Here is an 18,640-nt window from a genome sequence, read left to right as displayed (position 1 = left end):
ATTGTGAAGAAGACTTGGAAACAATTTACTAAGTATCACTACCAAATAAAATTGCAAAAGTTGCAAGAGTGAGGGGACCATCATGAGGAAGTAAACAAAAGAGGCAATGGACCATGATTTCTGGAAGCTTAGAAGTGAAGATTAGAAGAGGTAGGACAAAAGTTTTAAAGAGTAGAAATGCCAAGAGAAGGATGCTTTTTGTTTTGTTTAAAATAGAACCTTAAGTTTCTTCTCAATCCAATCCACCTTCCAAGCAATTACTAAAATGATCTTCTGAAAGCATAGGTATGACCACTTCGCCCATGAACTCATTAAACCCTAATGATTAGTTTAGTGCAGCTAGCAGCACAGTAGATAAAAAATCAGGCCTGGAGTGGGGAGGTCCTGGGTTCAAATGTTACCTATAACATTTCCTAGCTGTGTGACCCTGGACATACCACTTAACCCCATTTACCTAGCTCTTACCCTTCTGTCTTAAGAGTTGTTACTAAGAGAGAAATTAAGAGTTGTGTTTTTTTAAAACCCTCCAATGGCTCTCTATAATATCCAAAGTCAAGTCTAAAAATTTTTTTGGCTTTTATTTAACCCTTACCTTCTGTCTTGGAACCAATGCTTTGTATTGGTTTAAGGCAGAAGAGGGATAAGGACTAGGCAATGGGGGTTAAGTGACTTGCTCAGGGTCACATAGCTAGGAAGTGTCTAAGGTCACATTTGAACCCAGGACTTCTCATATCTGGATCTGGCTCTCAATCCACTAACCAACTCAGCTGTCCCCTTCACAATCTGGTTTCTTCTTGTCTTTTCTAGTCTTACATTTGACTGCTCTCCACATACTCTGATCCAGCAACATTGACCTCCTTGCTGTTCTTGCACACAATACTCTATATCCCAAATATGTGTCTTTTTAGTGGGTGTTCCATATCTTCCAGACCTACAATTCTCTCTCTTTTCTTCTCCACTTTCTGGATTTCTTTCTTCAAAACTCACCATCTTCTCCAAGAAGTCTTTTCCAGTCCTTACCCCATCCTTTCCTTACTGTTAGGGCCATCTCTCTGTGATTACCTTCAAATTCATGCCATATATATATATATATATATATATATATATATATATATATATATATATATATATGTTTGCATATTGTCTCACCCATTAAAATGTGGGTTCTTTGAGGGCAGAGTCTATTTTTACTGTGCTTTATGCTAAATCTCTAGGGCTTGGCACAGTTCCTGGAACAGTACAATCTTAATGAATGCTTGATGGTTTATTAACTAGTTAAGACCAGATCTGATCATGTTTTTGAGTGGAGAAAAGAAATGAAAGGGGGAAAGAAGGGGGAAAGACGAGGTGGAGAGGGGGGAGAAGCGAGGGGGGAGAGGGAAAATGATGGAGGGAGGGAGGATGGGGAGAGAGAGAGAGAGAGAGAGAGAGAGAGAGAGAGAGAGAGAGAGAGAGAGAGAGAGAGAGAGAGAGAGAGAATGAGATTGAGAATGAATTTGCAGAGAAGGAGGCATGATCAATGGATTATGTTCCTGGGGATAGCAAGTAGAAATAGAATTGGGGGACAGTTGTTGGATTTAGACTTGTATCCTGAGATATAATGGAAAGAGAAAAGATTGAGTGAAGACTTTGAGAGGAAGGAAATTGGAAAAGTTTTCATGAGAGGGCCTTGTTTTCAGTAAAATAAGAAGTAAAGTCATCAACTGAGAGCAAGGGCAGCAGCAGTAAAAATAGAGATTTAAGAGAGTGAAAAAGACTTAGAAGAGCCATTGCAAGGGAATGATATAAAGCTAATCAAAGAGGACTGCTGAGGATCCAAATGAGGTTAGACAGCATAAATTTCCATCAGAAACAGTTAACAGGTTCCTTGTTTTCCTCAGCATTGCTTGGCATCTCTCTGGGGATTGCCCAAGGTTAGAATTTAGTAGAAAAAGAACTCCAGAAAATCAAAAGGGAAAGGAATTTGAGTGTGGAGGTGACTACATCATTTAAATACCTGACCACAGAATCCCAATTGGGGATTGAGGCAATGAGATAGTACTGGAATGATTGACTGACAAAATTGGGATGAGTTAAAGGACCTCAGGATGAAAGCAAAGAAAGGTTCTGTACAAGTAAGAGTGTGGAAAGAAAAGAGTTTCTGGTCAGCAGAGAATTTCAGAGTTCAGTCATAAAAGTAAAGTAGTTCTGGGAGGTGGTGAGATGAGATGAAGACACCAGTGAGTGACAGAAGCAAAGGGGAGATGAGTACCATGATCAAGTGTCTTGACAATAATAGAATTGAAAGCAAAGAACATCACCACATTTAAATAGTATTTAAAAGGTGCTGTTTATTGATTCATATTCTAATACCCTCCGGCTTCCTTTTCTAATAGCAAAGCATATGAAACAGTTTTAGAAAAACAAAATCAGTATATTCTCAGCTCTTAGCAAAGGAAGACAAAAAGTCTTAAGGCACAATGAAACATATTTCATTTCCTAATAAGAAAATGAAGCTTGTCCTATTGTCTCTTTTGTTTAGTATTACTGGAACTGAAATGGGTTCTTTTTTTAGAATCAATCTTATACTAGAGAATAGTTTTTATATCTCAGGCTCTCTGGCCATTCACCAATGCCTTGACTTTCTGTAGCTACCTGCAGTACACTTGTGTTCCATAATAAACACCATGCAGAAATTTCTTTGTTTAAGGAACAACCATTTTTCTTTGTTTTAGTCCCTGGGACAGCTCTGAGTTCATTCTCCCTTGATTATTGCCAACAGCTGCTGCAGCTGTGTTTAATGAGAAAGAACATAAAACAATATAAGTTCGGGGGGAATGAACAGGATTAGAATAGTGTTCACAGCTTGTAGGAGCTTTCATTTAAGAGGTCGCTGGCTCAAGAATAGCTGGAATTGGAATTAAAAGAGCCATCTCAAACTATTCGGTTAGGTAGAATAAGTTTGCATTTATTCCTGAAAACTACAATCCCCAGGACTAAAGATCTTAGGTGAAAGACTCACAGAAAGAAGGAAAACAAAAGCAAGAAAATCACCTAATGGAAAAAAATAATCTTTTGATCAAAGCTATGGGCAACAAGAGAAGAACTCTTCAGGTTCCATCTGTTTAATGGTTCCTAATCTTCAGTTTTGGATGGTGGCTAATACCATGCCTGAAATAAAAATGAAAAGTTTTTGTTCCACATGAACTTGACCATTAGTGTTGATCTCAGGAATAATGTATTTTGAGTTGTAGCAATCAGAAAGAAACATGAGCATTACATGAGTCAGAAGTTTATATTAAGGAAAATAGAAATGGATAGAAACATGACATGGGGGATTTAGCATAGAACTTAGGTTTGAATACAGTGTCAGTCACTTCCTAGCTACATAGCACTGGGCAAGTAACCTATCCTTCTTGTGCCTCAGTTTATTTATTTGTAAAACAGGAGTAATAATAATACCTACCTCAGAATATTTTTTTTAATTTTTAAATTTATTCATGTATTCCTTTGTTACATTAAAATTCCCTGGTATCTTCCTCCCTTCCTCCTCTCCCCACACTAAAAAGGCATCATTTGGCAAAAAGTTATTGTGTAGAGGGAAGCTGGGTGTCTCCATGGATTGAGACATAGGCCTAGAGATAGGAGGTCCTCAGTTCAAATCTGGCCTCAGATACTTCCTAGCCATTTGACCCCTAGCAAGTCACTTGACCCCATTGCCAGCCCTTACTGCTCTTCTGCCTTGGAACCAATACATACTATTGATTCTAAGATGGAAAGTGAGAGTTTAAAAAAAAAGATATGTGTGTATACAAAACTATGTTTTACTTGTTTCTACTTAGTTTTTTTCTCTGGAGGTAGATATATACAAGTTATTCTTCAACCAACATTTCTGTTGCTGTATAAAATGTTCTCTTAGTTTTACTCATTTCACTTTTCACTCTTGAGATGCTGATAGCTTAAAGACTTTCCTCAGGCTTGGGCATAAGCTTTTGATCTCAATCAGAACTTGATAAGGTCAGGGGCTGATCAAATTCTAGCCCTAGGATTAGGCTCAATTTTTTGGTCTCACTGTGTACCTTATCCATTCAGGCACACTTTTGATTGCTCTGTCCAGGAGCTCTACCCTTGGTTTGGGGTATCTGGGGATGCTTCTCCTGTGAACTGCGTCCTTACCCCAAAGTGTGAACTATGTTCAAACCCAGATTAGGACTCCTGCTTCTCTCTAGGCCCATACCCAGACTGCCCTGGGTTGGGACTCTGGACTTCTCCACAGGTTTGAAATTTCAAGGGGTGTGGGTTGGCTTGGATCACTATTTGCCCAGGCAGCAACTGAATGTTGGCTTGGGCTATAGTAAGCAAAGACTTCTTGTTGCAAAATGATTCTTAATTTCCCTTAAACATTCCCATAATAACAGGACTTAGGTTCCAAACCTGGGACAGCAGATGTGTGTGTATATGTGTGTGTGTGTGAGAGAGAGAGACAGAGACAGAGAGACAGAGAGAAAGAGACACACACACACAGAAGAGAGAGAGAGAGAGAGAGAGAGAGAGAGAGAGAGAGAGAGAGAGAGAGAGAGAGAGAGAGAGAGAGAGAGAGAGAGAAGGCAAGAAAGGAAACCTACTTAGAGCAAAGTGCAAAATGTGTATGCCATAGACCAGTGGAACAGAGGTTGGCTAGATATTGTAGGACCAAGCAGAGACCTTTAAAAACCAAGTTAAAGCATTTAGACGATGCTTTTTCAGAGGAAAGGAAACATTGCAAGGTTCTGAACAGAGTAATGACATGGCAAAGTAAGCTGAGTTTAAGAATTTGAATAAAAGAAATTGGAGTAAAGAATACCAGATAGAGAAGATTGAATGAGTGAATCAAAAAAGCAAATTCAGTTTGCCAGAACAATGCTGACACAAATGTCCTCCCTAATCCCATAATCACAGCTGTTTTTTACTTCTGCAATGACATTGGTAGATAAGTGGAAAAGGGGACAGAATTGGCTAAGAATCAAGTTTTTATAATATCTGTAAGTTTTTAAGTTGGCTTTTGGTACTCCTTTTAAGGAGCCTGCCCTAAGTCCCAAAGTGAAATACTTCTGGAGGATCTGAAGCATATTGATTTTGACATTATTTCTATAAATGAAAAAAAGGGATGGATGCTTTATACATATCCCTTTGAGAAACAAAGAAAGGAGATGGCAAACATATTATCATATATACAAAGGCAAAAGGACGTAATACCTAATGGAATATTTGATAATTTCATATTATACTACTCATGATAAATATTTGAAAGAATAGTACTAAGAATTGCAGCTTATATACTAGAATTCGTTTCAGAGAATTAAAAGACCAAAAATTTATACAAAAATCTATGTAAACATATAGTGAACACCAAATAACCTCACAAAAAATAAAATTGACTTTATCAAGACAAACAGAAAATACTCATTGTTTTTTTTAATTCTTATTTACAATCTTAGAATCAATATTGTATATTGGTTCTAAGGCAGAAAAGTGGTACGGGCTAGAGAGTGGGAGTTAACTGACTTGCTCAGGGTCACACAGCTAGAAAGTGTCTGAGGCTAGATTCAAACCTAGGACCTCTTGTTTCTAGGCCTGGCTCTTAGTCCATTGAACTATCTGGTTGCCCCACAAAATACTCATTTTAATGTCAGAATCTTCCCTGAATTGGCTGTCAGATCACCAATTCATTAAACAAAAATTAGAATTAGTAATCAGAAAGAAAAATGAGGAAAAGATGTCACCTAATCAACTCAATATAATTATTTCATAAATTTATTCATAAAATTGCAATAATAATGATAATGATTGATAATCATTCATTGATAATAATTATTAACAATAATTAACTATATAAATATAGATTTATAAAATTAAAAATAGACATCAGAAATGACATTATCACCTACTATGATGTTGTATAGAAATTTAACTGAAACAAATCAATTGATAAAACAAGAAGACTAAAAGAGGACAGAAAAAAACCTTAATTAGTAAATTCTTAACTTCCCAACTAGAAAGAGATGGCAGCTAAAAGCACCACTGATTAAAAATATAAACTCACTTGTAAAATCCCACAAAGAAGTAATACCATCTCAGAAAGCAGAGAGAAACAATGGAAGATAAATATAGTTTTAAAATTTTTTACCAAGAGTTAAGTAGGTGTCATGCTAAAGTAATTTAAGAATTAAAATGGGAAAAGGGCAAAAAAGGAAAAAGAAAAATGAAAAAAAAAAATGAAAATATTCTTATAACAAATCATTTTCACTACCATTCCTAGGCTTTAATATAACAATCTGATGAAGATAAAAAGAAAATATTCATGAATGCCAAAATATGTATAGAGGAACTGCAAGGGAGCTCAGTAGATAGAAAGCCAGACCTGGAGATTAGAAGTCCTGGGTTCAAGTCTCATACACACACATACTGTAAAAGGGAATATTGACCCTTGTTATTGATCAGTGTTAATAGCTGTCACTAGTTGTTGACTGTTGAGGGAATCAACTGTATTAGCTATTGAGGAAACTGTTAGAGACTAGTTATGAAAAAATTATTCCTATTTATTGAGCTATTAAAAGGAAAGGAAAGTAGTAGTATTGAGTTGAGGTATTTCTATATTTCCCTAATCTAAGAAATTCTGTCTATAAACCTGTTCTCCAAACTATCTCGCAAGAGATTTTCTTCTACCTTGGTAAACCAAGACTAACCTCTCTCCCTTTATTAGCTATTAAAATAAATCTACCTTACTAAAGTATTCTAAAATATATCTTAATAATGTAGTTTCCTTATATAATAAACTTCTCCAACAATCTTCCTCTATTTATAAAGTGAAAGGTTTTTCCTTCTCTCAGAGGAGGGGGTCCACTCAGCAGGGGTCTACGGCAGCTACTATCTGAACTTGAAGCTCCCTGTCTGGAGAGATCAGCTCCAATCTGCTGTCTGATGGCAAACTCTCTCATGAACAAACTTTCTTCTCTCCAAGCTGTTAACTTTCCAGATCTAGTTTCCAAACTTTTCCTAGAGGGATCACAGGGAAAATTGTGCTGCTCCTCTCTGAATGTCCACCCTTCAGAGCGAAGCGTCGGAGAGATGGAGAGTATAGCAAGTGGTAAAATCCCAACTGCTCTTTGTTAGATCTTCTCTGGCAATTCCATCCTTCTGCCCTCCTCAGAATTCTTTATTCCCTTAAAGGCTCTATACCTCTCTATGCTGAAACCTTACTTTTTACTAACAATCCATTCTTAATTAAACATTACCTAATTAACTCTTATTTAACTATTATAATACTTTCTAAATATGTGACCCTAGGCAAGTCACTTAACCCTAATTGCCTAGCCTTTATCATTCTTTTGCCTTGGAAGCAAACTTTAGTATTAATTACATATATATATATATATATATATATAGCAAAATTTTGGTAATAGCAAAGAAGTGGAAACAATAAAGCAGACCATGGTAAAGGGAATGATTAATCAAAATTGTGGCAAATACAATATGTTACTGCACCATTAGAAATTATACTCTCAGTAATATAATGATCTGGGACGTCTCTGAAGGGCTTATAACAAAGGATGCTCTCCACCTCCAGAAAAAGAACTGTCAGATGCAGATCAAAGAATACTATCTTTCATATTAATTTATTTATGGTTTTATTTTGTGATTTTGGTTTTATTTGAGTATCCTCATTGACTAATATAGGAGTACTTTTTGTATGATAATACATATAGAACCCAGATCAAATTGCTTGCCATCTCCAAGAGGGGAGGAGAGAAGGGAGGGAGGGAGACAATTTGAATCTTATAATTTCAGAAAACATATGTTGAAAATTGTTAATGTCTGTAATTGGGAAAATAAAATTTATTTTAATATAATCAGTGAAATCACAAAACAAATATGGATCACAGGAAGATACATAGGAACTAAATTAAAGTGGAGCAAGGAGAATAAAAAAAACATTTCTCCATGCTACAAGAGTGTAAATGAAAGAGAAAAATACTAAACCGAATGTTATGATACTATAATTACCAAGCTTGACTCCAAAGAAGAAAAGATACTATGCCCCTCCCCCCCTTTTTTTGGAGATGTGAGTGGAGGTAGAGATGGAGCATGGCATATACTATTAAAATTTGTTGATGCTTTAGGTTTTATATTGATTTTCCCCTCTTTTCTCTTTCTTGCCTAGGAAAGATTGGGGACCTAGAAGTGATATATTGGGGACTAAAAGTGATGTAAAAACAAAAAAAGCCAATAAAAATTGACCAGCATCATCTCATGTGTATTTATTGTAGAAGAAAAAATGGCAGTAGACAGGAAAAGTGATTCCATTATACCAAATGAAAAAATAGAAATCTGTGCTGAAGGTGATAAAATTATGAAGGTATTGAGGAATTAGCTCACAAAGTACCTGAAAGAGGGGAAGAAACTTGAGGAATAGAAAAATTTCAGACTTTATTGATATTTTTAAAATGGTGATCCAGAGAATATCAACAACTACCAACCAGTATATCTATTTTGCTACCTATAGAAAATGTTTGTGACTCAGCTGAATATCAAAGACATCTTAGATGTGATATTAGTAAGGAACAATCAGCATTCCTTAGGTGATATTCTAATACATACAATATGTATCTTTTTTGTTTCGTCATTTCATATGGGGCTGACTGCTAACCCCTTTTTGGAGTTTTCTTGGAAGAGATACAGGAATACTTTGCCCTTCTCCAATTCATTTTATAGATAAGAAAACTGAAGCAAATAGGGTTAAGTGACTTGCCTAGGGTCACATAGTTAGTGTCTGTAGCTGGCTTTGAACTTAGGTATTCCTGACTCTTGGTCTGACACTCTATCCATTGTGCCACCTAGGTGTCTCTCTATGCATCTTTTCCATTTCACAACTGACAAAAATGTAGAGAATACAAGAACCCACTCTGTTTATTATGGGAAAGCATTTGATATGCCAGAACAAAGTATTTCCTTAAAGATTCTCTTCCAACAATGTCTCATATCACATGTAACAAATTAATTTATTTTCCTTGAAATATATATATATATATATATATATATATTTATGTATAAATATTTTTGCAACCACACAAAAAAGCGGGGAGTAGTATTGTTTTCTTCATATGAAGAGTTGAATTAACCGGGCTTATGTGAACTCAGGAAGAAACTTCAAGCAAGAGCATTGGTAAAGATGTTTTTTGTAGATGTGTATACTGCCTAAATGATGCTTCTATTTAAAACAATTAACGGAATATTTGTAATTCTTTTGGGAAAGGAATCAGTAACCATTAATGCTACTAGAAAATTTATTAATTTCTGAGGTCATAGAAAAAAATGTGTACACTACTTCAGCCTAAATGTTTGAAATTGTTATCAGTGGCATATATATATACATATATATGACATATATATGTACACACACACACATGGATTAGTATGTTAGTACAGTATAAGGCTGAATGCCCATTTTTCAAGTATGTTATAGATGAAATTGGGGAGGGGGAGAACATGGTTAGGCTGGAGGGATGAGTTGAACTATAAGACCCCTCAGGTCACTTCAAATTCTAAAAATCTTTGATTCTATAAAGTCAACACCAAGATTTACACTTTTTCTTTGTTGTTTAAGACAAGGTCCCATCAAACCAGAAGTCCTATCGATTCCATGGCCGGGCAAACGGTCCAATCGCAGAGTCCAGAGACACAGCAGCTTCTCTCCCAACAGCCCTCAGTTTCATATGTGTGGCCCAGGTAAAGTTGGGGGTAATTTTTACTCAATCAAGTAATTGTCTTGCAGATGAAGCTGAATAAGGCAATAAATATTGAGCATAGAGCTAGAATATGATGGTGACCTCAGCCTTGTGTTTTGGGAGGATTATTACAAGCTCTAAGGTGACTTTAAAGAGGGTGTAGTTCTGCCAAGGATAATTAAAAGTACCTGAGGTCCTTTCAACAATAATCAGCTGGAAATAAGGGGGTAGCACGAGGAGAGCCCAAGTGAGAGAGAAGGAAGTTGTTGGGAAGATGGTCAGAATTAAATTCCTTACAAGCTGTCCTTCTCTTCTTTGACATATACACTTTAAGCCCCAGGAATGCATGCTGTCCCTTTGTGATTGATATTTTGAACTGTTTAAAACTATTCTGACTATTCATTTTAACCTGATTTTACCAGCCTATGAAAAAATATGGTCAGGAGTATACAAATATGAGGTCTCTGATACTACTTCTTTCTAAAGATGGGACTTTCAATTCTCCATTTGAGGCAAGAGGTTCTTGGTTTTCTGAATGACTGGGTTGAAGTTGTAATGTGTTATTATTCTTTCCAATGAGAAATCTGAGCAACCATTTTACTCTTTAAGCTTAGCATAAACTAAGCCAGAGGCTTTTAACCATTTTTGTGTCACAGATTCCTTCGGAATTCTGGTAATTTATGGACTCCTCATGAAAATATTTTAAATGATGAAAAGAAATGCTAAATTTTAGTTAGGGTGAGTGAAAATAAAGATTTTCTCTTCCAAATTCACATATCCCCTGAAATCTATCCATGGATCCCCTCTGAATGCCAGGTTAATAACCTTTATTCTAAGCTCCCAATTTTGAAAGTAGACAATCATCCCACCTCCCCAAATGCTTAAACATCAAGTGTCCCTTGTTCCAACAAAGGTATGTAATTCTAATATGTGGGAAGTTTATAGAATCTAATATTTCAGAAGAGCAATAAAACAAATGTGGCATTTTTATTGCTGCTCTCTAGATAATCAAATAGAAAACAGAAAATTAACAATTTTAAGGTATTCAACATGACAGATTAAGATTTGTTTTCTGAATCAGTTTCCTTTTTCTTTGTGGCTATTAGGTGCTGTGTTCTCCATAACTTTTTCATCAGAAAATGTGTAGACTTGGTCAAGAGATTCTACATGGAAAGTAGCCAGACTGAGCTATGAATTACATACCAACCTGATTTTCTGGATCAAATGACCTATGCTCAAATCCCAACTTTGCCATTCCTTTTGTCTGACCTCATGCAAACCATGTATTCTGCCTAGGCTTTAGTTCTCTTCTCTAAAGGTGCTACGGTTGAATTTCTTTGCTCAAGAAAGCTTTTCTTCAAGTTTTTCTTTTCTTCAAATTTCTTCAATTTTCTTCAATTTAGTCATAGCCCACCCTTCAACAAAAGCAATTATAATTAACATCACCTTGAAACCTCTACACTTTCTTCCTGTACAAAGATAGGAATAGTCTGTTCTAAGGTGTGCAGGGGCAGGGGGAGCTAGGTGGCTCAGTGGATTGAGAGTCATGCCTAGAGGAAGGAGTCTTGGGTTCAAATCTGGTCACACTTACACACTGTGTGATCCTGGGCAAGTCATTTAACCCCCATTGTCTATCTCTTACCTCACTTCTGCCTTGGAACCGATGTACAATATTGAGTCTAAGATGGAATGAAATGGTTTTTAAAAATAGTTTCTACTGTGTGTTTGGCAGTGACAAGGATTATTGGACCTAATTCAGGCCATGCTTGGGACAAAGCTAGAAATCCACTTCTGGACTGTGATGTTGCTTGTCCTGCTTCACTGCCAATAGAGTCAATAAATTCTAAGAAAGTCCAGAGTAGTCGCCATTGCTCCTGAGTGTAGGACCAAGATGATCAACTGTGTTTAGGCACATAGTAGGTGCTTAATAAATGCTTGTTGACTGGTTGATTGATGAGCTGATGTTTGCCTCCAGATGAAAGGAAAATTACTTTGTGGATTGCAAGTAAAAAGTAGTGTATATGAGTTTGTTCTATGGAATTTTAGGCTGATTAGATCTTAAAGTTGTAAGGAATCCCAATCCAACCCATGACAGACCAAGAATTCAACTACAATACTCCTAGCTATGTGACTCATAGCAAGTGACTCAACCTCTCTCAGACTCAGTTTTCTCATCTGTAAAATGAAAATGATAATAGTATCTACTTCACAGGGTTGTTTAGAGAACTGGGTAAGTTAACATAAGAAAAGCATTTACAAACTTTAAAGCAACATACAAGTACTATTATTATTCCCAACAAATTGCCATCTAGCCTTCCATTGAAAAACTGATTTAAAAAAAGGAGCTCACCACTCTTTAAGGCACACAGCTCTAATTATAATTTTTTCATAAATTAAGTGTAAATTTGTCTCTTCAGTTTCTACCCATTATCCCTCACTCTATCTACTCTGTGGGTAAAGCAAAACAAAATAGAATTCTTTTTATATTCAAAAGCTTAATTAACAATGAGAACAATAGCTATCATACATATATATGGATAATATTGTCATTATAATGATATATAATTTTATAAAATATCTCATATGTTATATATATAATGTATACACTTTATATAAGGATTATCTCATTTTATTCTATAAGTGCTATAGTACAGTTTTATAAATGAAGAAACTGACATTTAGAGGAGTTAAACACTACAAAGCCAAACACATTTATTGATACAAAATTATAATTTTCCTTTAAAAGAATTTTTTTTCAAAAATTAAAAATATTTTCATCATATTTCTATTTTCTTTGCCTTGTGAATTTTTAAAAATGTTCTATGGCCATTAATCCAGCTTAGTCCTTCAAGGTATTCCTAAATTCCAGTCTTTTAAAGAATTTGTCCAGTCACAGTTAGTGAGCATCTAAGGCAGCATTTGAACCTAGAATTTCTTGATTTAATCCAGTTCTCTGTCCCCTTTACATCCTCCTAGTTAAAATGATGATTAAGTCTCCTTAAGTCATCCTCAGTTCCTTCAACTTGTCCTTTAACTCAAAGCCAATATAATCAACACCAAAGGAAAAAAATCTCAGAAATTATCCCAAATGGAAAAATGTGCCCAGGGGAATTAATAACCTAGCAAGCATATGAGCCTCCTATTCTAATTACACATGGACAAGTATGTTAACTTAGGGCAACTAGCTGGCACAGTGGATAGTACTCTGGGTCTGGAGTCAGGAAGACCTGAGTTTAAATTCAGTCTCAGATACTTGTTAGCTATGTGACCCTGGGCAAGCCACTTAATCCTATTTGCCTCAGTTTCCTTATCTGTCAAATGAGCTGTAGAAGAAAATTTCAGCACCCTCCAGTATCTTTGCCAAGAAAACCCCAAATGGGGTCACAAAAGTCGAACATGACAAATGACTGAACAACAAAAAGTGAATTAACTTAATGAGATACACTGGGTTCTCCCTTCAAGATAAAAGAAAGATTCTCAGCTCTTTCAGTATTGCTCATCTGCTTGAAGTTTAGATGTGTAGCAAACTGTCAGCATGATTTATCTTTCCCAAGGTCTGTTAGAGGAAGACAACCAATGGATGACCCAGATAAACAGACTCCAGAAGCTAATTGATCGTCTGGAAAAGAAGGTGATCACTTCATTTTCTCTTTCCCCCTTTTCTTTGTGTAAGCTTTCTACCCTGCATGCTCATCTTTGCCCTGTAGCCACTGTGGGTTTTTTAATTAATATTCAATAACTAAGTATTATATTTAAAAAGTTTTATTAATAATTACTAAAGTAAAAAAAAAACTAGCAAAAAAGGTGCTAACCCAGCCCGCTTGCAAAAAGAAGAGTGGGGGAGGGAGGCAGAGCCTCATAACTTATACAAATGTGACCATGCAATGTGGTAGAGAGATTAAAAGGAATTTGGGGAAATACAAAGGGACGTCTGGGGGGTGAAGTCCAAAGGTTCAAAAATCTCCATTTATACACCACCAAAGATTTCATGATAGCTGGAAAAGCAGTACACCAAGGTAGGGTGGCCTACTGATTTATTTAAGGATTTAAGTTTGATAAGTTGATTGTTTGTTAATAAGTTTTTATTATTTATTATTATTAATGAAATTAATAATAATAAGTTAATAATTTAATAAGATTGATAAGTTTGATAAGATAAGGAAGATGAATGTAAAAGTTCAGAAGCCAAAAAGGACATTGAATAGATCAGTCTGACTGGCCTGGTGGATTAATTTTCAAGGAGTAGCAAGTGATGAAGAAGATTGAGGCTAGAATGTGAGGCTAGAAGAGCCAAGTACTCAAGAGCCACTAAATACTTTTCAGCAAAAGAGTAACATAACCATCTGAGAGTTAATGTGGTAGCAGTATTCAGGTCAGACTGATGGGTGAAGACCCCGTCAAAGACTGTTAAATGATGTGAGAGTGAATTGATAGAGTTCTCAAGTTATATCATAGCCTTGAGAATAGAAAGGAAAAGTCATGTTTTAAAGAAATAAGCAATGGAATAGGAATAGGAAGAATCAAATACGAATTTAAGATGAGTCTAAGTAATTAGGAGTTTGGTGTTATTAATCTAAGAAATTGTCAATACAAAAGAGATAGATGGTTTTGGAGGGAAGATTATAATTTCATACGAGTTTGGGGTAAGAGCATGATATCCAAACAGAAATATTCTATAGGCAGTCAGAGATATAACACAGGAGCTCAGGAAAGAGGTTAGGACTAGAGACACATTGGAGGTACAACTAAATAAGGCTAAGAGTTGAAACTATGAGAATAAATGGGATTTTTGAAGAAAAAGTTTTGAAAAAGTAGAGCAAATGTTGGGGAGTGAGCCTTGGGAAATTATCAGTTAGCATATCTGCTATTAAAAAGTATGCCATGAAGTATTCATTCATCTCAGCCTAAAGCAAGTGACTAAACCACAATTTGCCACTAGTTACTTGTCCACTCTCCATGTCTAATTAAGAAGTCAAACAAATTATGGCTTTGGGAATTGTTTTCCAGTATTAGAAGACTTAGAGATTCAGAACACCAAAACCATATTTCATCTCCCATTTCTGGCCAGGGTAAAACTATAACATAACATAACAAAACAAAACATTTTCATGCTTTTTAGGAACATCAACATCTCTGCAAACTTTCCTTTGTTTTGGTACCCAACAACAATAATGTATTTGTTTTAAGAAAAAAAATTCTAATTTACATTTTTCTTGTAATGTTTAATTCTTTAAATCATTTGATAATATTGTCATGTATTTCAAATTTTACTTTCTTTTTCCTTTGTTCTTTTATAAGAATTTTACTTTGAGAAAGATGTTCAGTTAATGTGCAAAAAGAAGAATAAGCAGTGATTTCTACCATGGGTCTTTTGCTGTGTGCGTCTCAGTATGAGCTGTTTCTTGGAATGAATCAATAAGTCAGTATATGTTCAGATTTTTGCTTAACCTTATTTTGTCCTGTACCAAACCAGGCTCTTCTATAAGCTATTAGATTTTCCAACAGTGAATGAGAGTGTTACCATTTTCATTCTGATTCACCTTGTTTGTTGAAATTAAGCATTCGTTATAGAAGTTCTTTTAAAGAGGAGTGCGTGTTGAGGGGATGTAAGCTTTTTCTTTACCAATAAGCATTTGTGCTGACCTTTGCATCTCAAGGCTATGGACTGACACCATGCACACATGAGTAAAATGAACCTTTCTAAACTTACACTCTGCAATACACATGTTTGCATCAATCATTTCTCAATTTTATCTCACTTATCTCCCATCAGAGGCAGGAGGCACTAGTTATGTTGTGAAGGTATTCCTGCTTATGCACATATTGGACTATATGATCCTAGAGGACACTTTCAACTCTGAGATTCTGTGAAGATACAATTTGCAAGAGTATTAAGTCTTCAGAGGTCAACCGATTATCTGAGTTACATATAACAATTGGCCCAGAACTCAAGTCTTGAGTTTACATGGACTGGCTTCGCTCATGAGCAGCTTCATATGTCTCACTGGCTCAGTTGATTCCATGGTTTGGCTAAGCTATGTCAGAATGAAATTCAAGATTTGCTATGATATATCTGTGATCTTACTGAAGTGGATTCTTTTTCATACAACACAGATTAGGATTCATTTTTGTCTTCTTATTCCATATACAACTCCCATATCTATTTTCCCATGTATCCACAAATGGGAATCTACCAATGCGATGGACATGTTTCTCAAGTTATCTCAACATTATATAGATACTGATGGACTCCACAGATCATTCACTACTTATCACTCACTCTCTGTATGTCCACTCTCTCTATGTAACTATTCCCCCCAATTATTTATTTCTTTGATGACATGCTTCATTTGAAAGGTGTCATAGCCTACTCTTACTTACTATGTACCTTTCCACTGTCCTTTGGGAGACCTTCAAGATCCATTCTTGTGGTATTTCATGACTTTCAGCCACATACTATTACCAGAAGAATATGGCTATTTAAAAGAGGACTTGGTTTCAGGGAGTAGCTTGGTGTCATCAAAAGAATGGTGCTATTTCCAAAGGACATCTGGGTCACTCTCCTATTAATTTTTAAGTCCAACTCAATGTTCATTCATGTTTACGGAATAATTGTTATGCCCTTGGCAGACATATAATTGAAACTTTTGCATGTTGGTGGGACTTGTCTAAGTTTGTGCTTGGCTAATATAGCCTCTAAAAACCCAGGGTCCATTCCATGATGGGGCATTAGATTAAACCTCTAGTGGAGAAATGTCTTATTTCTCCTCCCAACAGTCTAATATCAGTATTCTTTATACATCTTGAGATTACAAAATTCCCATTTCATGAAACATTTATTAAATACCTCGTATGTGTTATGCACTCCTCTAAGCATTGATCAAACAAAGATGAAAAATTTTACATAGTTCCCTGCCCTCATGGAGCTTGTAATTTAGTAAAGAGACACATATACTTAGTTACATTTTATGCAATTTAAAGGTGATAAATGCAAAGGAAAGAATAAACAAAGAAATAAGAGGCTGAGAAATCAGGGAGGACTTCATAGAGAAGATGGTACCTGAGGTGATGAACAAAGGAAGGGAATCTGGAGGGAATGAATTCTAGATGCAGAAAAATAATAGATGTCAAGATGAAAGCAAGAAACAAACATTAGTGTAAAGCATCCCAACTGCCAAAAAAGATTTTTCAAATGTATAATCCTCTCCTTTTACTTAACTGCTAATACTCTGGGCTATCTTGTTTTTCCTGCCTCCTAACCACAAGGACATAAAGCTTGAACCTCTGGAAGAAGAAATTTTTGAAGGAAACACTAAATCAGTAAGTAGTATATTTCCATTCAAAAAATGTCACAAACATTTGCTTTGCATGCATGACTTAACTCATTCCCTTGACCTTGTTTGCCTCAGTATAAAACAATATCAGATGAGTGTATAAGCTGTGAATCTGAAATTAGTTCATTTTGTCTGTGCCTTTTTCAGTAGTCATTGCTAAGGGCTGGTTTATGGAAGAACATGAGATGAGAAGAAAAAACAATTTACATGCCAAGGGAAGAGGAGCTGTCCAGTCAGGGTGGCACCATTTCATGCAGAGAGCTAGAAAAAGAGATGACTGATTCATAGAAGTAAAGTTAAAAGAAACTCCAGGTTTCATGTTTGTAAAGCCAAAAGTTATTAACTTTTTTTGGTATCATAGACCCACTTGACAGTCTGTTGAATCTTGTATATCCCATCTCAGAATATTCAAAATAAAAAAATGCATACATTTATATATTATAAAATATATTCAATTATATTGAAACATTTTCACCAGGGCACCATCAAGAATTCCAGAGTTCCCTCAGGACCTGTCCACCATTAGTTATTGACTCCAAATTTCTGTCTCATATCATCAGAGATACACTAGTGCCTTGGGTGGTTATATCATCTGGGTCATTTGGGTCTGGCACAATTGTTCCCCATTGATAGTGCCTAAGTAAATAAGGAGCAAAAATGATCACAATCAGCTTGAAAGTGTGATTAGTAATGAAGTCACCATCCTACAGATGTCAGTGTTGTGGGAAATTTAGAAGGCTCAATTTTTCCAGATCCCATGCCCGCAGCGACAGAACATAGGTGTGTGCATGTAGAAGATACAAGTCTCACAGTAAAAATCAACTGGGACTTGGAGATGGAGGGGAGATTTAAAAGCCTCATTAGGAAAGCCTATGAGAATCAGCCAAGAATGCTGCAGTCTCAAAAACCAGACAGGGAAATTCTGGAAGAGTACTGTGTAAATACTAGCTCAGTAGTTCATTCAGAGAATGAACTTTCCTCCTGTTTAGTTACAAAAATAATGAAATGGTGATCCCAGATAAGGGAGAATTATAGGCTATTTAAGACATAGTGTGTTTTCCAGTTACAAACCTTAGGAGGAAGCGATGGTCTCATAGCTATCCAACCTGAGGGAGATGAAAAGAGATATAAAAGGCAAGTAAATGAAAGGGCAAAACCCATTTTGGAGATGTTGGAGGATAAAGAAGTTTTTGAAAAAGGCTAGAAAAAATCCACACAATGTGGGAAATGCCTAATGGGAAAAGAATTGGGTCTCTTCCTCCTTTTCAGTGAAGACTTCTACTTTTTTTTCAAAATTTTTCAAGTTTAGTCACCAGTTCAAAATAATTAGCTTTTCTGTCTTCCTTACTTACTGTCTTGCTTTAACTAGGATGGATATAAGGATAAAGAAATAACAAAATGCCATAGGCTTCTTCTTTGTTGTTCCCTCATTACTAGCACCATGGGCCCAATTCTCCCTCTATATCTCTATCCTGATTCTTTCCATCTTTTAAAACAAACATTCTTAACCTGAGGCCCATGAAATTATTTGTCCAATATTTTGGTAACTGTATTTAAATGTAT

The 18,640-nt window shown here is 35.8% G+C and overlaps 1 protein-coding gene across 2 annotated transcripts in view; it reads left to right on the top strand.

Annotated features, from left to right (window-relative positions):
• The window catches only part of NECAB1 (N-terminal EF-hand calcium binding protein 1), a 207,292-nt gene that overhangs the window by 166,006 nt on the left and 22,646 nt on the right, over positions 1 to 18,640 (top strand). For both annotated transcript variants that reach the window (XM_001368622.4, XM_056823335.1), the window contains exons 7-9: positions 9,623 to 9,744; positions 13,298 to 13,374; positions 17,010 to 17,063. In XM_001368622.4, the coding sequence (XP_001368659.1) occupies positions 9,623 to 9,744; positions 13,298 to 13,374; positions 17,010 to 17,063 (253 nt within the window). The remainder of the gene's footprint in view (positions 1 to 9,622; positions 9,745 to 13,297; positions 13,375 to 17,009; positions 17,064 to 18,640) is intronic.

The sequence above is a fragment of the Monodelphis domestica genome, chromosome 3 (genome assembly GCF_027887165.1).
Source record: "Monodelphis domestica isolate mMonDom1 chromosome 3, mMonDom1.pri, whole genome shotgun sequence".
NCBI lineage: Eukaryota > Metazoa > Chordata > Mammalia > Didelphimorphia > Didelphidae > Monodelphis > Monodelphis domestica.
The sequence above is the reverse complement of the archived record's forward strand: the minus strand, read 5'-3'. Positions and strand labels throughout refer to the sequence as shown.